The 22331-nt window shown below is 37.4% G+C and overlaps 1 protein-coding gene across 5 annotated transcripts in view; it reads right to left on the bottom strand.

The window, feature by feature from the left end:
• Nucleotides 1–22331, bottom strand: part of Fas2 (fasciclin 2) — a 517277-nt gene that overhangs the window by 457984 nt on the left and 36962 nt on the right. For all 5 annotated transcript variants that reach the window (XM_067781353.1, XM_067781355.1, XM_067781354.1 and 2 more), the window contains exon 2: nt 20328–21188. In XM_067781353.1, the coding sequence (XP_067637454.1) occupies nt 20328–20421 (94 nt within the window). In that variant the 5' untranslated portion in view covers nt 20422–21188. The remainder of the gene's footprint in view (nt 1–20327; nt 21189–22331) is intronic.

Below are 22331 nucleotides of genomic sequence, written 5' to 3'. Positions count from 1 at the left end.
TTTTGTTGTTGTTGTTTATCTCGGTTATTTACCGTTTTGAAGGAGACGAATGTCGAACGCACAGATTCATATCGATGTGTTAGTGGTTTTAGCTCTTCAGCAGCGAAATTAACCTGGTTTCTGGACAACTTGTAGTAAGTATTTGTCAAGTGAGCGGAGTTACTCCATGACAAAAGTATTGGCACTTAACTGATATTTTCCGGTTCAACTTCGACCAAATTTTGGTTAAACTTTGGCAACATTCAGATATACTGAACTAACTTAACGAAACTGTACAAGGTGGAAGGAGGGTGAAATACATATAAGCAAACACCCTACTCCACGTATTTTTTTGTAATTCTATGGTTTTATTTCAAAATCGCACTGCGCTAGAAGTTGAAATGTCATATCAGATAAAAAAGTAGCTATCAGCTGATTTCAAGTAGTCAACTGTATGGTTCCGACATGGTCTATGTGAGGGCTCTACTGGCCGACCAATTCAACCCCACCCTACCTTCCTCTCTATTTTTAAACCCAGCTAATCACACAATTAAGGGCTACATGACAGACAGTTTGAAAGTATATATGCTCCGCTAAACCTACATGGCGAGAGCGACCTCTATAGCCGTGCAGAAAATTAGCACCTCATTATTTCTCCATGTTCCATAATTTTTATCGCTATTCTTACTTTTAATCTTAAGTCAGTACACACAAAATTTGTAATTGCTGTTAACCCAAAAAAACAAAAAAAAAGATTATAGCTCGATTTCACAAGATTTCACCCAAAATGTGATTTCACTAAGTGACATTCTTTATATGTTTTCATTGTTGTGACTAAGTACTTTTTTGCAGTTAAACAGAAGTAAAAACTCTACACGACTTATAATAACAAGCATAGATAACAATAAAACCATGTGAGCATGTAGCGGTCATAAACTTATTTATTGCTTTAAGAAGACAATAACTATGAACAGTTATGTACAATCTGTTGTCTGTCGGTGACTGTCACTAAGCAACAGGAAACATCATCGCAGTTATAAACGGGAGCGAACAATGAATAATTACCAATGGAGAGGGGCCTTCTGAGGTCATTTTTAGGGAATGGCGAGTAGGGGCGGGGTATAGGCGACATGTTCATTGGCGGATGTCTGACGTTTGCTCCTCACTAATCATCATCATAATTTCCTGAATCGTTTTGAAGAAAAAACAAGTATGGAAGGCTAAGTTCGGGTGTAACCGAACATTACATACTCAGCTGCCAAATTACAGCTTGCAAAACTTTCAAATTACCTTCCTTTAAAAGTGGGCGGTGCTATGCCCATTGCCCAAAACTTTACTAATTTTACATTCTGCATCTTAAGGTCAACCCACCTACCAAGTTTAATCGCTTTATCCGTCTTTGATAATGAATTATCGCGTGGGCGTGGTTATAATCCGATTTCATTCATTTTAAACAGCGATCTGAGATGAGTGTCCAGGAACTTGCATACCAAAATTCATTAAGATACCTCAAAATTTACTCAAGTTATCGTGTTTACGGACAGACGGACGGACGGACACGGCTAAATGAATTTCTTTTTTTCGCACAGATCATTTTCTTATATAGAAGTCTATATCTATCTCGATTAGTTTATGCCGTTACGAGGTACCGTTATGCGAACAAAATTAATATACTCTGTGAGCTCTGCTCAGATGAGTACAAAAAATGTATTTGGTCGAAGAACTTTGCCGTCACAAAAGCGCGTCGCAAATTATTTGAGGTGGAGTAGTTGAGCTAGAACTTAATTATATGTCTGGTTATATTGTATTCTTGTAGAGTACTATTCTAGTTGATCTTATTTCCAGTTTCCTTTCTTATTGTTTTGCTTACTTTACTTTATCATAGATTCGACTAAGTAAGATTAACCCCTTCATTCCCTTGCACATATTATAGATCAACTTCGTTATTCTGTTTTCAATGGCAGTTAAATCTGAGCCACATGTGAATGGTATTTAGCAATTAGAAGGTGCCAAAGTAACACATTAGTTTCTTTTTTCCAAGGATGTAATATCAATCAGCGGATACATACAGAGATCACTTACTTCAATAAGGTATTTAATTCTCAAAGTTTTACTGTTTCCCGATTTAGCACTGCGGTCTGTAATCTGTTATACCATCATTGCTTTGGGCTTTAGTTGGTGTCTTAATTCAAGTATATTCTGGTATCGGTAAGCCCAGATTTCTCGGTCTTCTTCTAGTTAGGTTAGGTTGAACTGGCTGGTCCATGAGGACCTCACATAGACTGACTGAGGCCGTAGTGTTCCCAGAAGTTTGTTTTAATGACCAAACTGAAAAACCCTATCAAAAACCAGGACCTATGTTATAAAATAACCCCGTTCTCTTGCCAAATACTAGAAGCTTCCTAGGACTTAAGCCACTCCCAATAGTTGGAGTCTTAGCCTGGCAAGTGCAGGGCATGAGCACAGAATGTGCTCGATCGTTTCCTCATCCAACCCGCACTTCCTACATCTGCTATCACTGACGAAGTCTAATTTAAAGGCATGTGACGCCAGAAGGTATTGTCCAGTCAGAATACCCGTCATATTTCTACAGTCTTCTTCTAATAATAGCGCCAAATTTAGGTATGATGTGCTCTGTAGTCCTAGCTGCAGCAGAAGCCTTAGTTGAACTGCACCGTTTCTTGCTGATATTTCGAATACCTGAAGTAGTTGGGGTATCTCAATGTGGCAACATATCTTTTCCACAGACGGAACTTAATATGAACTTCAGAAAAAGGAGTGTACTGCTTTATACAAGTCAGTAGGTATTTGGAGGTCATCAAACTAACCTGTAGGGCAGTGATACATTCGAGAATTTCGGAAAACTATTCGACGTTTACCTACAATTCATGTGAGCGCAGCGAAAGATATTCAGTAAAAAGCCAGCGGTCAATCAGTTTTAGCGTGTACTTCAAGCAGTAGGCATCTCATGCGTGAATTCTATGCTCAAACATTCTCGATGTAAACACATACTACTACAAAAAAAGTTGCGTTTGTATCTGATTAAAGAGGCCCCGTCTCTCAGGAACTTAAGAAGTCGTCTCCATGCGCTTACGGAAAAAGTCCAGCACTTAAGTATTCAGCCGTATGAAGAAATGGGGCACGAAAAGCCCCCCTTAGAGAAATTCACAAAAAGGCGTCGAAGTTCTATGTCAGGCATCGCCAGGTGAACCCCGTTCTTAGACGCACATACACTAAACTCGCAGTTGCGGAACGCAACCTCCAACTTTAGCTCAACTTCGATCTGAATACTGTAATAGGTTAAACTCTTACTGATCTAGAATTAACCCTGATATACCCAATTGATGTCCCGCTTATAATGTGTCGCCACATGACACCTACCAACTTTTCCATTGCAATGACGAACTAACGCCTCTAAAACCCTTATATCTCTGGTTCAACCCTGCTAAAACCGCAAGTTTCCTTGGACTCCTTTTAGACGATCTATTGGATGTGGCGAAGCACTGCTACAACAACAAAAAAATAAACTAAACAAAGGCAGAATGAGTTTTATACGAAATATAACAATAATTATTTTTATGCCTTTATTTACAGTAAAAATGGGAGAGAAAATGCAACAAAATAACTCGCACTTTTGCAATTTATGTGCACATAGTACACTCAGTAAATCATTAAAATAAAGAAGAACAATGTAGCACGAATGGAATGAAAGAAAGCAACATTATTTTCTTATTTTGACTTGAATTTATGTGCACTTAGTGTAAAAGTTAATTTGAAAAATCATCATTTTTAATTGTTTTAATAAGAATACAACACTGGCAGAGGAAATGCGTTTTATGTTTTGCATTACGAAGCAGAAAAAAGCAAAAGATACGTTAATATTTGAGCTGTATAGAAGGAAGAAGAGAAGCAAAAAGGTCACATAGAGCGACTGTCCCCGACTTAAGCCGGGTATCCACATCCCAAGTAGTATGAACCGGTCGAGAAAACTTATACGCTTTCTGCTACCTTTCTCTAAAGATTTTTTAGCAAACGTGTACAGGGCAGCTCTGGTTTCGCGAAGAAATATATGTGCGTCTCATTATTTCGTGAGCAACGACCCTGTAAGAACACAGTCGGTTAAGTACCAGGTATACCGGTGATTATATTTATGAGATTTTTGATTGGAATTTGCAATTCGATTTGAGCACAAGTGTTCTGTTTCTCTTTTGCAAAGTGTAAACACTGCTGGGCGAGCAGCTGCAGTAAAGTTATGTCCTTAACAGATACAATACTTCAGCCTCACATATAACGACTGACGTAAATACTTCTAATTAGCAATGAAATTGTATATACATATTACTATTCAAATAGTATTGGTTTGTCAACTAATAGCCAAACTTAATTTTAAACACCAATTTTTCACATTCGTTTACTATAAATGGCAAAAATTAAAGTGCAATATGTGTGACGTGGTTGACGTATGTCAAAAGTAGAAAATTGGCATAGTAAGACAGTTGCTGCGTCTGATACGTTGCCTATCTGGCATTTACCATTAAACAAACACAGCCAACTATGCTGTCAGTTTGTTCTTTGTACGCCAAATAAGTGACGTACTCTATCTGTTTAAGCCATGAGATGCACTACTTTAAGGGCCCTACGCAGATTTTGATTTATTTGTTTGGCATGGAAAATGGAGCAGCCAAGAAATTTTGACGTAGTATGGAGATTCACGCACAATGCAAATAAAATTTTTAATTTCAATTGGTTTTATTAAATGCTTTACTTTGTTTATTTGGATGCCTTTCGAAAAGGTACTTTATGCACAAGCAATTATTTCTTAACAAAACCGTAGTTTCCGGGTGAATTTGTTCCTAAAATCTTTAAAAAATAGTAGTAGAAATTTCTAAAGTGCTGCGTATTGCATAAGAAAGTTTGATAAGCAAAATTTTTCTGAAGCATATCTTGAGTATCATTTTCATGCCATGGATTTTTCGGTTTTCTTATGAATTCCTGCATCTTAACAGCAAAAAAATTGCCGTTAACCGAAGAAACAACAACTAACACCAAATGCAACATACAAAACTTCTACCAAAACAAAACCTCAGCAAACAAGTTCAGTTTCTCGTTTTCTCTCCGACCACCTAGCATTTGTTGACATTGTGACGCCACCTCCCTCCCAGACAAGACGCGGCACTGCGGTCATGAGTTTTAATTACTACCAGCCTTGCTGCGTTTCGCGACAAAGCTTCTTCCGCTGCTTCCGTTCTTTATGTGTTTTTTTTTGCTATTTTACCGCAATTTTCCGTCACAGCAGGTTTGTTGCATTTTCGTTTCCTTTCTTTCATCCTGACCACGAACAAAGACAAAACGTTTTGCAAACGTTATTTCCACCGACTTTTTTGTTTCATTCTTAAATTGTGCATTTTGTATCTCAAAGTAGCGTAAGAAATGTTGACGCCGACGGATGGGCGCATTTTATTTATGTTGTTTCTCAACTTTGTACTTGGTTACTTTAAAGTGGCTTTTGGTAATACTGCACTGCGTTCAGTTGCTGCAAAGTGTGTTCACTGTATCGTTCAGGTGTATCCACGTAACTATCGTGAAACGACTGCTAAAATCAGCTCTGTTTCAAATATTTGGTAGTAGATACTTGAATTAATATCAACGCTCAAAAAGTTTGCGAACAAAACCCTGATCAAAATGACTCTAACGTTTTTACCGGACTCCGTCATATTTTGTGAACTTAAAGACTTTTTATATCAGATCTTTCAATTCCAGTTTTCAGTTAGCACCTTCGAATTGGATGTTTAGGATAAGAGGAGCTTACTACCCCATCAGAAGGTGAATAAGAACTCAACTCGGTACAGAGATGTAGATACGTAGTCTTAGAGGGGGTGTATTACGGGCGAAGCTTCAAACGTATACAACGTGATAACCTAGCGCTACCGAAGAAATAGTCGGGTACATATGACTCCCTGGCAAATCTTCGTCTCCCAATTATGCTGGTTAGTATTAAAGGGAGTGGCCATATCGACCTCCAGGTCTTATTTATATACAGTAAACGAACCCTAGTGAGTACATTTTAATAGGAAATAGACAGAGGAAACGTCCTCCCTTACATCTTCTAAAATTGAAAACTATGGACACATCACCCAATCTCAGCAGGAACGATATCAATTAGATCATAATTTTTTAACAAACTAATACAATTTGGAGAGAAAATAGTTGGGGATGTCTCCAGAGTTTGGCGTTTACACCAAAACCATGGTATTGGAATTCTCAATGATGAAAAGAAAGAAAATTTGGTTCTAGAGTCGAACGTCCATGCGGAAGTTTAGGCGGAAGTAGTCGTTGTAAGTCTAGTATAGATCTACACACTGCGCGTACTCCAAGCTACTATTACAATTGAGATGAGATATTCAGTGAAACTTGAGCGCGTAAAAAGAGTTGGAAAACGATTTATATTCCCATGGTGTGACCAATTGGCGCCAGTTAGCCCAACAAAGAAGCGACTGACGTGCTTTGTTGTAAGTAAGTAAGATATTGTGGCGAATTTTAGCATCACTAAGCTGTTAGTAAATAAAGGCGCAACAACAAAAACATTAAAGCAAGCTACATGAACACATCAATCATCATTTATACACATAACCAGCAGCTCGAAGTGAAGAGATATCACACACACACACACATGTATTCATCAGCCGAAGTTCTTACTCACACACGCATATAACTAAATTACTAAGCAGGAGATACAACAGTTCTAGAAGGTGAAACGTCTAGACCTTTGGAGAAATATGCGGACGAGGCAACAGTTTGATTAGTTGTGAAGTGAAGTATAATTGTGAAGTACTCCCAAAGTTGTGATATTAGTTGTGAAGTAAAGTATAATTGTGAAGTACTAAATAAAGACCAGTTTGCAATAGTGAATAATATTGGAGCGATTTATTCAACAGTTTAGCGATTCGAACGTTAGCAGAAGGTTTCCAATAAGTAGAGTTTCACAAAAATCATTACAATATGTTTACCAAGATGATTTGCATGCTGCCTTAGCCTGGAATACTGGTGTTGCCAGCTGTGTACTATTTTCCTTCATCCTTTAACCCAAATCGACCCAAGTGTGTCCGCTCGAGAACATACCTTCAATTGTTTCGTTTATTTTTGCCAGTTTGACTTAAATTTGTAAACTTTTGTTTTTAATAAGTTGTTTTTTATACTTAATTAAATTTTACTCGTGACAACTGTTTTTATTGGATACTAAAAAGTTTTGTATCACATCATCTTGAATTTCTTTGGTATCAAAAGCCAAATGTTTTTAGAAGTCGCAAAAATTTACATAAATGTGTTTTTAATTCCAGCTACTTATTTGCCCAACGATTGGTAGTCATAAAATGTTACTTCTTTATCTTTCAACTGCTGTTTTATATTTGCAAAACGAGTTTATAACGCAACAGAAATCTAAAATAATTTCCGCTTATGTGTAGAGTATTTAAAAATTTAAGCTAATTTTTATACAAATAAAAAAAAAATTGTTAAGTATGCGTATGTGTTACGGGTACATTTGGGTGTAATTGGTTGCTCTTCAATAGAACAATGTTCTTAGTTTCTTCTTTTATTTCATTTATTATAAAAATGAATGGGAATCCCGATCAGCTGCCCTTGTCAAATCGATTAATTAGCCTCAGTTCGTTTTTCGTAAAGGGGAGGGTATAGAGAGGATTTTTGAGCAGCATTTTAGGGAGGTATACCTAAACAAAATCTTCTAGTTTGCAAATCTATCTACCTATCACTCAAGACAATCCACGAAAACGGCTATCCATAGCCTCGTGGAAACATGTGCCCTTGATATCTCAATGGCTTTCGACAACATAACACATCAAGCTATAGAACCACCTATGATTGATGATTGGCAAGGATAAAAGCCTAATGATAATTCGCTGCGTACTATTCAGAGAGAAAAAAATCAGTCTTGAAGTGGGAGGGACAACTGAGTCAATTATGGCTTCTAGAGGATGTCCTCAACGGGATGTACGTTCTCCACTCTTATGAACCCAAGTCATAGAAGATCTCTTTCAATAGCGATTAGTTTGAATTGGCACAACGGGTGCGATGAGCTGAGCCTGATAGGGAAAACATGACAGGAGATATGAAAGTAATACGAAAGTTCATAGGCATTTCCTATCAGAATCCTACGGAATCTTTGGGAGTTCCGTGTTTACTGAACCTGACACACTCCTGGAGGAGTATCTTCTTTATGTCACACAACCTGGTGGTCTACGTGCCTTGCAGTCTTTCACAATTACTTCTAAGCTAGTGGACGAATGCATTGGAATCTGAAAGGAACAGGGAGCCGAAAAACAAGATTTTGTTGTAATGGCCAAGCAGGCTGCTGTAGTAGCATTTTATGGTCCAGAGACCTTCTGTGGACTCACAAAGGCAGACACTAGTAAAACCATAAGTAGCTGGGAAACAAAGCATTTCAGACAACACTAGATTGACAAACCAAGTTGTTTGTAATCACAGCAACGAGAGTATCAGCCAAACTGATTAATCTGAACAGAGAGGACCTATGAACTCACACTGGATACAATACAGGACATTTTAGTCTATGATATCACCTAAGTATGTTTAATCTTTTCATTACACAAATCTGTCGCTTTTGTGAGCTGAAGGGTGAAACGCCGGTTCACACTCTCTGCTAATGCGTCTTAATTTTTCACTGATTTGAAGTAAAAACCTGAAGAGGTACTTAGATACATTTACAGCGTCCACATACAGTAATAGGCTAAAAGGTTAAGCATTATCTAACTAAATAAACGTCCCAGCGTATTGAGGTCTAATAATAAAAGCTAAAGTTCGCCCAGTGATTGAAATTCAGACAACGTTATAATTTTCTTTTCCATTTCTTTTCTTTCCCTTCCTCTCCTTTCTTTTCCCTTTCTCTCCTTTCCTTTCCTCTCCTTTCCTGTCTTCTCTTTTGCTTTCCTTTTAGTTTTCCTTCCTTTCTCTACTTTTCTCTTTCCTGCATTTTATTTTATTAACTAACAAGGTAGTACACAAAATTGTTTCAACCAACAAAATGAATAAATACTTCAACTTGAAAATTCTCGAAAAAAAATAATTAGGTAGGTCATAGGTACTAGTCACCACATTCCTCATCAATCTAGGGCGTCGCTCAGACAATTAAATAAAAGTGTTGGACCCATTAATTTACTATTGGTTGTCGTAAGTAAGACCAACTGAACCTTAATCAGGTTATGCTACGCCTCACATTTTTAGAAATTACACGCGCCCAACGCTTTTATTTAATTGTCTGAGCGACGCCCTAGATTGATGAGGAGCGTGATGACTAGTACCTACTATCTACCTAATTATTTTCTAGCTTTTAGGATTATTATTACTTCATGTAAGTATTGTTTTCAATAAACCCGTTTCACTAAACTTTTTTTTTTTTTATTATTTTTTCAATTAATATTGTAACGAATTTACTGCAATTCCGCTTATTCTAAATCTTCTGCTAACATTCGTATCGCTAAACTGCTGAATAAATACTCCAATATTCAACAATGCAAAATGGCCTTTATTAAAGTACTTCACTATAACACTGATACTTCACAACCAATAGCTTGTTTAATAAAACCTGATTGCCGTGCCTCTACTGTTGCTGCCATTTATACTCTGTGATTTCTCGTTGGCATCTTCTAGGCACTTCCATTTCTAGAATAAACTAGTTGGTTATCAGCTATAAAATTACTACGTTTATAGCTTCTCATATGCGCGAGTATGTGTGAACACAATTATAGTTGCATATTTTTGGGAGCATCTCAGATAAGATATCTGCATGTGTTTGTGCGTCTCTTCTGTGTAGACATTGATTGATTTATTGATGTGCATACAAGTCACTGCTTAGCATCGCTTAGAGATGACAGTACCCCTTAGTGTTGCTAATATTCGTAACAATATATTAGCGCTACGAAATTTTTTTGAATGGCCTGCACTTCTCTTTGTGAAAACCTATCGATACATTTATAATTGTTTATACCTTAGAATTATAGTTTGACAGTAAAAGGGGAGCAAAAATTTTCACTTGCCTAATTATATTATAAATAAATAAATTAATTATATATAAAATAAATAAATTGTCATTAGGTGCGGGGAAAAAGTTCTACGGAAGCTGTGCGACTTGGCAACTGTTTTCTGCGGCTGCCTCAATTCAAAGCAATCTTTCCACTTTAATTATCTCACATACTTTTTATCTTTTATCATTTTTCAACAAAACAGATTAAATTTTTGTTATCTCATTTTTTTAAGATTTTTATAATCCCTGATTTACGCAACCAACAAGCGTCAAGTATGAAAAAATACTAAGTAATAATTTAAACAAATATTTAATCTACAAATGAAAACCAGCTTTCTCATGTGAGCGTTAAAGCAAACAATTTTTTTGACTTAAAGTTCATGAATTTAGAGCTAAAGTGGAAAAAGACAATTTAAGTATTTTTGAAAATCGAGAATTCGTTATGAACAAAAATTTAATTTCAGTTAAGCTCACTGCATAATTTATTTGATTTATTTGTGCTTTTAAATTAATTTCTACATTACTTCCGTTAGATGCACAAACTGAATTTAGAAATCATTTACTGCATAAAATCCAAAAGAAAGGGCATAATTTCAAAATTTAGCAAAAATTTTTTGATTACACACAAAGCGTTGCATAATTCAGTTTCATTTGCAGGAAAGGGGTGTGGTAGAGGTTCGATTAGTTGGCTAAGGGTTAGGTAAGGTAATATTCAGATGGCCTGTCAATAAAGACTTCACAATGTATTCATAATGCTACCAGAATTTGTTTGATGACCCCAATCAGGTATCAGAACAAATGTTAAAAAATAACTCCATCCTTTCGACAAATACTAGAAGTTTTCTCGAAATCTAGCAGCTCTGCCGCCCCTGGTAGCTGGAGCCTTGACCTCGCGAGCGCAAAACACGAACATAAAATATGCTCAACCGTTTATTCCTGCAAATCGCACTTCCTACATCTGCTGTTACTGAGGAGGCCTGTCTTATAAGCATGTGACGCCGGAAAGCAGTGTCCACTTAGTAGGCCCATCGTGTGCCTTAACTCTTCTCTCTTTAGAGATATGAGTAACTTTTTGAGTTCAACGTCGTAGGATTTGAACATGATCTTAGAAATTTTGCAGCGCCGCACTTCTACACCCATCTTTCCTGCTGGAAGGATCGCATGCAACTCCTTGCAAACGGATTGGGGCATATACCGTCGATTTATTGAGTGCACCTTTCTTTGTTTACTAATTGGCCTTTTCGTTGCCTTATTTTCCTTAATGACCTGCACAGAGCTATGGGCCGGTCTGAGCAAAGTCGCCCCAATGCTTCTTTGTATTTGAAGACACTTGTTAATGAAATACTGTGTGAGATAATTGCCCTGACCGCTGTCTGACTACCAATATGTATAGACGCAACTGCAGCTTAAGTACGCTTCCTCCAAAATGTCTGCTGCTGTGATCTGGTAGTCTGACGAATCTAATTCTTTCTGGATCAGCACAAACCGGCTCTTATGTGGCCGCAATATGTGTTCCAAAGCTTAGGTAACGGACCATGTAATACCAAGTTTGCCCTATATAAGATGGAATTGTACTGTTACTGTCGCATGGCCTGCACTCAAGCCAACCCGAGGCCCCACGTCTTCGCCATTAGGTCCGCCGCCATGATGTGCAAAATGGCATACTATGCTGCTGTCGGTTTACTTTTTAGGGCTCCCGTCTTTAAGTTTACCCGCTTTATTTATTTTTGCGTTTTTGTGCGGCTGTCCACAAAACAAGGACCCCATAGTAAAGTATGGGCTTTACAGATGCTGTAAACACCATATGAGAAAGTTTGTGCATTCTCTAGTTGTTGTTTTTGATGTGATAAGGACACTCCGCGAAGGCCCTGGGGAGTGTTATCGTTGTTAATGGTCCTTGCCGGATGCAGATCCGGTAGGTTCCGGTAACAAGCACCATTAAGGTACTAGCCCGGTCATCTCGGGAACGATTTGGTATGGCCACATGGAACCTTCTAGGCCTTAACGCCCTCACACCCCCTAGATCCATGAGGAACTTGGGGTCGCCAGAGCCTCGGCTATTAAAGAAAGGATTCGCCATGAAATCTTTCTTCGCTCTCTCTTCCACGTGGAGTTTTCACGACAACTTACTATCTAGTATAACTCCTAGTTATTCTGTGCTGTATTTTTCTCGTAGGGTTACCCCTCCAAATTTTGGCTTAGCGCCATTAGGGATCTTATATGTTCTAGTAAATAATACTAGATCGGTTTTTTTCTGCGTTGGTGGTTAACCTGCCCCCATATGGCCAGTCATGCCCATCCCAAAGCGCCTGATACATTAGAGAACTGATTGTTCGTAGATATCTGCCGATTATTATGACTGATATTGCTGTGAGTTGGGATTGTTCGTGATGGTTGGTTTATCCATATTCATGACAACCCTATGCAATGCGGTAAGGACTGAATAGCTTTTGGTGTAAGCATGTTTGTGTTGAAGAGAATAATGCTCTCAATGTTTCCTCCATCCATCATATATCAATATTGTTGTTTGTACTTGTTTTTTTATATACTTGTAATTTTATGTTATAGCAATCACATATCAGTTTGTTAAATATGTCAGACATTTTGTGAAAATTAAATTAATTCTTTTCTGAACTTTGTATCGAACACAATTATAACTAAATAAATTTCACTGCGATTATATATAATTACAAAAGGTTATGGGCGATAGCAAGAAAGACTCGTCTCATGGAATTTTGCAATTTCATGGTAAAAATTTTGAAAACTGGAGTTTTCGCGTGCAACTACATTTAGATGCACTGGACCTTCTTGAAGTCATAAAGGAGGCTCCTCCAGCAGAGCAGAACTTGGCAGAGCAGTTCAGCAAAAAGGATAAGAAAGCGAAATCAGTTTTGGTCAGCTTAATTGCTGATGAATACCTGGAGTATGTTCGAGAGAAGGAAACATCCAAAGAGATGCGGGCAGCGTTGGAATGCACTTTTGCGAAGAAGTCTGTTTCGAGTCAGACATTGGTACGTAAACAGTTAGCCAATTTAAAAATAAAGAAAAGTGATAATTTACGCAAACATTTTCTGGTTTTTGATGAGCTTATACGTAAACTCAAATCGTCCGGAGCAACTGTTACAGAGAATGATGTTGTTGCGCAATTATTTGCAACCTTACCCGAGGTTTATGATCCTGTTGTTACAGCTTTTGAGAATATGAGCGAAGCAGAACTTAATGTTGATCTGGTGAAGCAGCGGCTTTTAGCAGAGGAAGCTAGACGTATAGATCGGGAAGATGGGCAATGTGATGTTGATAAAGTTACAGCATTATTTACAGGAGAATATAAGAAATTCTTTGGGGTTTGCCATAGATGCAAGAAGCGGGGCCATATGAAAAAGGACTGCCGTGTTAAATTGCCGCAAAGCAAAGCCAGCGCGGCATCGAGCTTCAAATCAGTATGTTTTATGACTTCACTTCTATCATCTATTAAGCGGGAATCTTTGAGAAATACTGTTGTTTTTAAGATTGACTCCGGGGCGACTGATCATATGTGCAATTCTAAGTCGTGCTTTTCTACATTGCAAGATTTACAGAATCCGGTTATTATCAGTGTAGCAAAAGAGAAGCAATGTATCCAAGCTAGTTCGGTGGGTTGTATTAATGGTTGGTCAAACGGTGTTTTTGTTACCATTAAGGAAGTTTTATTTGTCCCAAATCTTCGAGATAGCTTACTGTCAGTTCCAAAACTGACGTCTGTAGGAATAACAATAACATTTTCTGGTGATGTTGCGTTTTTTCAAAAGGGAGGCGTAACAATACTGAAGGCATATAAAAATGGAAATCTCTATGAAATGCATCTGGATTGTAAAAGGGAGTCTCATTTGAGTAAAATTGATGAAAGTAACTTATGGCATAAACGAATGGGTCACGCGAGTGATAGTTCAGTTCAAGATCTTGTTCAAAATCAAATGGTTCGTGGCTTGGAAACATATATGCCCGTTGGTTTCTGTGATGTATGTATTCAAGGAAAGCAGTGCCGAAGTCCATTTAACGGTAGTCGTCCAACATCATCACGTTTGCTAGAAAGGATTCATACAGATATATGTGGTCCTTTTGATCCGATGACATGGGATGGGTACAAATATTTTGTAAGTTTCATAGACGATTTTAGTCATTTCGCGGTTATATATTTAATTAAAAAGAAATCGGAAGTTTATGAAAAGCTAGTTGAGTACGAAGCTATGGTATCGTCAATGCATAATATCTCTATTGCAATGATAACTGTCGACCAAGGGCGTGAGTATATGTCTAAACAAGCTATATCCTTCTTGAAACAGAAGGTATTCCAAAGATGTTTTGGGGCGAAGCAGCGCTTGTCGCAAATTATATTCTAAATAGAAATCCTTGTCGAAGTCTTAATTTAAAAAAAACTCCAGCTGAATTATGGTATAATCAAAAGCCTGATGTATCCAAACTAAGGGTTTTCGGTTGCAAGGCATTTGCATGGATCCCTCAACAAAAACGGAAGAAACTCGATGTTAAATCCATTGAGGTTGCTATGATGGGGTATGCTCCTAACGGTTATAGACTTTGGGATATAAATAAAGAAAAAATTGTAATAGCAAGGGATTTTCGTTTTAACGAACTCATGTATCCATTCAAACTACCAAACAAATCATCTGATGAGGACAGGAACTATTTGCTCATTGACGTATGTCATCAGCAAGAGGGGGAGGAAGGTGAAATTTATGCTGATTCCTCTCCTGACAAAATTAACAAAAATCACGATAGAGATGACGGGAGTGGCTGTCCTGAAGATGATGTGGAAGATTCTGATGTTGATGAATCTTATTATGATAGTGAAAATGGTATTTCCAATATTCAAGAAGACGAATCACAACCTCGCCGAAGTGAGAGAATCAAAAATAGTTTTATGCAATATATTTCTGGGTATTCAGCAATTTTCGATGCACCATGTGAACCACTTACATACGCAGATATCGAAAATAGGTCTGACAAAGAATTGTGGATGAAGGCTATCAATGAAGAACTAAACTCAATGAACGAAAACCCCAGCGGGTTAGGGGGGGTCAGAATATACCCGCGGTAGGTATGCCTGTCGTAAGAGGCGCCTAAAATACCAGATTCAAGGGGCTGTGTAGCGCAACCCTGCAGGTGCCAGCGCAACATATAGCTTCTCCAAACCCAATTGTCAACCTCACCTATCCGCGGCGAATCCTGTTTCACTAACAGACGAGGCTCTGGCGACCCTAAGCTCCTTATGGAACTTGGGGTTGGGGAGGGAGGGGATGGCCTGAAGGTTTAATGTGACCACATAAATCGTTCCCGAGATGGTCGGGCCAGCACCTTAATGGTGCTGTGGTACCGGAGCGTACCGGATCTGTATCCGGCAAAGGACCATCACATCGATAACACTCCCCAAAGCCTTCGGGGAGCAACCTTATCGCTACAACAACAACAACAACAACAACGAAAACCGTGTTTGGGAATTAGTTCCACATCCACCTAATGTTAAGTTACTAAAATCAAAATGGATCCTTCGTATGAAGGAGGATGCTGATGGAAATCCAGTGCGTCACAAAGCGAGATTGGTTGCGAAAGGTTTCTTACAGAAGGCTGGTGTTGATTACGAGGAAACATACGCTCCTGTGGCAAAGTTGACAACTGTCCGCATTGTGTTGGCGATCAGTGTGCAAAAGGGTTACTATTTACACCAACTAGATGTAAAAACAGCATTTTTGTACGGCACTTTAAAAGAAGACATTTTTATGGCAGTTCCCGAAGGTTTAAAAGCATCGGAGGGATTGGTATGTAAACTTCGAAAATCGCTTTATGGTTTAAAGCAAAGTCCTAAATGTTGGAATGAGAAATTTAATTCATTTTTGTTGGCAAATGGTTTCGAACGTTCTAAGCATGATTACTGTTTGTATTTTAAAATTTCTGCTACTAACGTATTATATCTAATTTTATATGTTGATGACATAGTCATTTCTGGAAGTAATTTGGAAGTAATTGAACAACTGAAAAAAGAGCTTGGCAAAATTTTTAAGATGTCTGATTGTGGTCCCTTACGATACTATCTTGGGACAAAAATTGAAATTGGGTCAAAGAAGCCATATTGATAGAATATTGGAAAAATTTGGAATGATAGATTGTAATCCTGCAAAAACACCAATGGAGAAAGGTTTGCAGATGTCGTTAGATAATGGAAAACGAACTGAAAAACCATATCGTGAACTCTTAGGCAGTTTAATGTATCTGATGTTAAGTGTACGTCCAGACATATGCTATCATGTAGGTTACATGGGTAGATTCCAACAACAACCTAGTGAAACCCAGTGGCAGGTATTGAAACGAATTGTCAGATATCTCAAGGGAACAAAGAACTTAGACTTGGTTTACAAGAAAGCTAATTGTTCAGAACTTACAGGCTATGCAGATGCGGATTGGGCATCAGGCACATTAGACAGAAAATCAGTAAGTGGTTTTGTATTTTTCGTATATGGCTGTCCGATATCTTGGGGAAGCCGAAAGCAAGCAATAGTTGCAACATCATCAAGTGAAGCTGAATACATTGCCTTGAGTCAAGCAATTGCGGAAGGGTTATGGATTCGAGGTGTTTTGATCGATTTAAATATTATAACTGCGCAATCACCAGTACTGATGTATGAAGATAACGCAGGCTGTATTGCGATGGCTAAAAATTCAGAAAGTAAAAGATCAAAGCATATTGACATAAAACATCATTTCATTCGTGACCACATTACCAAAGGAAATGTCAAATTAGAATATATTAACACTCAAAATCAAATAGCTGATATATTTACGAAGTCTTTGGATTACAGAAGATTTACACAATTGTGTAAAAGTCTAAACTTATGTGATTGAGAGGGGGGTGTTGTTTGTACTTGTTTTTTATATACTTGTAATTTTATGTTATAGCAATCACATATCAGTTTGTTAAATATGTCAGACATTTTGTGAAAATTAAATTAATTCTTTTCTGAACTTTGTATCGAACACAATTATAACTAAATAAATTTCACTGCGATTATATATAATTACAAAAAATATAAAGACACGAACTTTGATTAGTCCCCCCTCGCTAATATAGCAGTTGTATGCGTTAGGCAAATAAATTAGAAACAAATGCATTTTATTTTTTCTAATATTTACATATTTTCCTATTACAAATCCGGCACCCAAAATTGTGCATGATTACTAGTGCGGAAAATTGAAATTTGTTCACACTCTCTAAATCCAGAAGGACTCACATAAATCAACAACAACGAAAACTAATATAAATATTAAATGTGCATGTTTTTACCAATATTTAATTTATTTAACTACAAGTTTTTTTGAAAAAACAAAAAAAAAACTGTTTAGCATTAAAAAGTTATTAAATTTTGTATGGAAAACATTTGTTTTGAATTAAAATTTTAAGCTAAAATGTCAAGAGTGCAACGAAAAATTTATTAAAACTTTAATGTCGCACAAATGAAGGCACCATTGCATTTAATAAGCAATTTTTACAGAGAATTCATGAAGCAAATAAAAGCGTGGAAATTTGCAAGCATACATACATACACATATGTATGTACACTAGGGCGGGTCGATTTGTGGGGAGGCAAAAAAATCGCTCATTGCTCTGTGAAAATCATATTCTAGGGATCAAAATAAGAAACTTTGCCGAAGGAACTATACCTCTAAAACGAATTCTGATGTCCCACCCCTTCTTATTTTGATCCCTAGAATACGATTTTCGCAGAGCAATGAGCGATTTTTAAATCGACCCGCCCTAATGTACACTTATTACAAAACTTCCATTGAAATTGAAAATTTTAAATCAACAAAATTTTACTATCATTGCAAGTAAAATTTATCTGTTTGCGCATTTAATCAATTATTTATTTTTTTTTTTCTGTTTATCTCTATGTCTCTTCGGTGCGCTGTTTTTGTTTCTTTTTCGATATTAACTTATTTTTCAGCAACAATTTTTATTAATTTTTTTGTATCCCACATTCGCATAAACTTCCCCAGTGTTTGTACTTTTTAACAAATTTTCTAAAATAAATAAATAAACACAAACGTGGTCGTGCAAATAAATTTTGCAAATAAGCAACTCTGATAATAACGGTACGCTAAAGCGATACTAAAATGGTCTAACCGGCATTGCTGTTGCAACGAATAATGTTGACTAATATTTGTTGCCGACAGCATATATTTAGCAAGCAACATGTGAGTGAAGGGAAATGGCTGAGGATGATGTAAATATTTGTAATTAAGGGTATTCATGTTCAATTCCTTATTGAGATTTAGATGCAGATGGAGATGGAGATTGAGAAAGGGATAGAGATGGAGATAGAAATAGAAATAGAGAAAGAAATAGAAGAAGAGATAGAGATAGACATATGTATAGATATACAGACTCGAGGAATAGAGATAGATATAGAAATGAGAAAGAGATAGAAGAAGAGATAGAGATAGACATGTGGATAGATATACAGACTCAAAGGATAGAGATAGAAATAGAGAAAGAAATAGAAGAAAAGATATTGATAGACATTAGGATAGATATACAGACTCAAAGGATAGAGATAGAAATAGAGAAAGAGATAGAAGAAGAGATAGACATATGGATAGATATCAAGGGATAGATATAGAGATAGAAATAGAGAAAGAGATAGAAGAAGAGGTAGAGATAGACATATGGATAGATATACAGACTCAGAATAGAGATCGCGATGAATGTGGAGGTGGAGAGTTCAAGAAGGATCTGGAGATGAAGATGGAAGTGAGCATGATTATGAAGACGGAAATGGAGGTGCTGAAAGATATCGAAAAGGAGTGGAAGATGGAAATGGAAAAAAAGATGAATGTGGAAATTGAGGTTGCGAGGTAGAAGGAAATGAAGATGAATATGGAAATAAAGATGGAGATGAATGTGGAGTTGGAGGTTGAAATATATAGTGAAGTGAAGGTAGAGAGAGACAGACCTGGAGAAAACGAATGATGAAGGTGATCATAACGAACTGAGAAAAAAGATGAGAAAGCAGAAGAAAAGAGGGGAGAGATTCACCAAGTGGATTAACTGGCTTTAAATATTTCCGTGGTCAGGATGCCTCTCGTAAGATGTGGCTAGTATCTCAATGATGCCAATTTTGGAATGTAAAGCAACAATATCCGTCAAAGAAAAATCATCAGCGATAATACTCTTTAAAATCCGAGGGGGGCGGGGGTATTTATCATTACAAAAGAAGAAAAAAGCGAAGGGGAGAGAGGAGGAAAAATACTGAACTGTGAAAAAAATATTTTCAAGTTAAAGCTAACAAAGGCCAACGTATATAGAGCCTACTACTAATCCTATGTTTACATTAATGATGCGAAATTCCCTATTCACAGGATCTTATGGACCTCCAAGAAATCTGTGGTAAGAGGTAGAAATCCATGCAATAATTGTATATAGTTTAAAATACTTTCCAAGAGGTTTAGCACCGGGCTAGATCTTCACAATGCTGTGCAGCCAGTCAACCTTGGTCGCATATTTATACTGGGTTTCCGGCCATATGGGGGAGGATAGTAATGAAGTTGATCAACTGGTTAAGGATGGTGCTGCACTCTATGAATCGACTGTGTGTGTCCCAATCCGTTTGGGCGAAATCAAAAAGGAGATAAAAGTTACATATGATCAATCAAGCAGGAAAGGCGTGGCCATAAGAGCGGGGCTGCAGACATTTTCAAGATCGTATCAAAATTGTACTACGACGTTCGACTCACACAATTGCTCATACCTCTAAAGACTTAAGGCTCACGATGGGCATACTAAGTGGACACTGCCTTCTGGCGTCACATGCTTAGGAGAAGTAAGGCCTCCTATGTAACAGTGAATGAAAGAAGTGCGAGCTGTAGGAAGAAATGGTTCAGCACGTTCTGTGCTCATGTCCTGCACTCGCAAGGTCAAGACTCCAGCTACTATTGGCGGCAGAGTTTCCAGATTTCGACGCAGCATTAATCTTACCTAACCTGTGCGGTCACTTACATCGTCGCCGCGAACCTATTATCTATGAACTTAAATTTTTGTAATAAGTGAATACCCTAATTTGCTGCTTAATAAGTGCAGCAAGTGCAAAGCTCGAATAAAAAAAAATTGCTTAAAAACAAACAACGGTAAACAAAAATGCGTGTTGTAAATTTAGCAAATTTACCATATTTTGTTGTATTATGTTTGTTTTATGTAGTGCACATGTATGCATGTAAATAGCAAAAAACACCAACAAAAACTTACCTATTAATGCACTGCAGATATACAAAATTGCGAACGCGTACAAACCGCATACGCGCCACCGCTGTTGTTGTTGTTCTTGATTATATAGCCCCATAACTGTAAACTTATGCTGGCGTTGTTGTTGTTGTTGTTTGTTTAGTTTGCCTGATCCCTGCTACAACTTCGCTCGTGTGCGTTTTATTTTGCAACAAATTCGTCTATTTCGTTTATATGAAGAAAGCGTGTGTGCGCTAATTTATTTTTAGTCACAACGGTGACCGGTTTCCCTTTATTTTTTCGTAATTACTTATGGTTCAAACAGAAGGAAAAAAAGTTGTGCAGAAAAAATTTTAAAGTTTTTTTTTGCGCTCTAATTTAACAATTTTATTTTTAAACAGTTTTCTTGTTATAAATTTTGAACTTTTTTTGTTCAGTTAATTTTTAGTCGCGCGTGTTCTAATTCCTAACTGCTTCTGCTCCGTCACGTCGTATCTGCAAATCTTGCGTCTTTCTACAGCGTTTGTATCTTTGAAGGATTGCAATCAGCAAGTAAAGTTTATCACTCCTCACCGGCTGTCGGTCAGTCAATCAGTAAATTTTAGTCTAACTTCCACACAAATATTTTCGTATTTATGTTTTCTTGGGTACTCTGTCTTGCCACAGCTGCGTTTGATATTTCCTATTTTTTTTTAATTAAATATTTTAAGACTTTTTGTTTGTAACTTTAATTAAACAGAATTTTGTTATGTTATGACAAAGTTTTTTTTTGTTTGCTTAAAAAAGCTGTTTTTATGTTAAATTTAACGAATATTCTACTGTCAAATAAATTTTTTTCATTTACACAGCTGCTTTTCTTTGTTGTTTGTGTTTATCGAATATTGCCTGAAATGAGAAAATAAATAAAAGTTGCGAGTTAAATACATAAAATTTTCCAAAATTTGTTATGATAACTACCTACATAAGCACATTAAAATATTGGTTCCATAAAATGAGGCTAGGTTGAACTGGCCGGTCAATAAAGACCTCACATAGACTAAATGTGACCAAACGTACTAAGAATACCAATCAGGTGCTAGCAGTTACGTTATACAATAACTCCGTCAGCTTCGCAAATACTAGAAGTTTTCTAGGACCTAGCTTAATTGTTGCCTCTAGAGCTGGCAACTCTGCCAACCTTAATAGCTGGCGCCTTAACTTGGCGAGCGCAGGGCACGAACTCAGAACGTGCTCAACCGTTTCTTCCTGCAACAAGCACTTCCTACAACTGCTGTTACTGACAAGGCCTAACTTATAAGCATGTGACGCCAGAAGGCAGTGTCCACTTAGTATGCCCATCGCGAGCCTTAAGTATTCTCCCTTCAGAGATATGAGCCACTTTTGTGAGGCTAATATCATACGCTTTGCACATGATCTTATAAATGTTGCAGCCCGCGCTTCTTTACAAGCCTTTCCTGCTTGACGGATCATATGTTACTCCTTTTGATTTCCCCCCAACGAAGTGGGACGTTTACCGTCGACTCAGCGAGTGCTGTATTGTCATTTGCCAACTCATCGGTCTCTTCGTTATATGCTTCGTTACCTTATGACCAGGAAACCATTAAAGATGTATGGTCTGGCCTGAGCGAAGTTTTTTCAATGCTTCTTTGAATTTCAGTACACTTATTTATCGAGTACTATGTGAGATTGTTGCCTCAATCGCCGCATGACGATCGATATTCATATTGATGCAATTGCAGCTTTAACACAATTCCTCCAGAATTTCTGCTGATTTCTTTACGACTATAATTTCAGCCTGATAGACGCTGCAGTAATCTGACAGCCTGTAGGATCAACTTATTTCTTGATCAGCACAGTGAAAAGCAGGACCGACCCCTTCCGGTAATTTGGAATCATTGGTATACGCGTGTATAGTATGTTACGCCATTTCTGCACCCTGGCGCCAACCCTCCGGCTCAATTGTGACAGCCAGATCTCTTTCGAAGCTCAGGCACGGTACCATATATTCCGTTTGCCCGAAATAAGACG

The sequence above is a fragment of the Eurosta solidaginis genome, chromosome 4, assembly GCF_040869045.1.
Source record: "Eurosta solidaginis isolate ZX-2024a chromosome 4, ASM4086904v1, whole genome shotgun sequence".
NCBI classification, from domain to species: domain Eukaryota; kingdom Metazoa; phylum Arthropoda; class Insecta; order Diptera; family Tephritidae; genus Eurosta; species Eurosta solidaginis.
The sequence above is the reverse complement of the archived record's forward strand: the minus strand, read 5'-3'. Positions and strand labels throughout refer to the sequence as shown.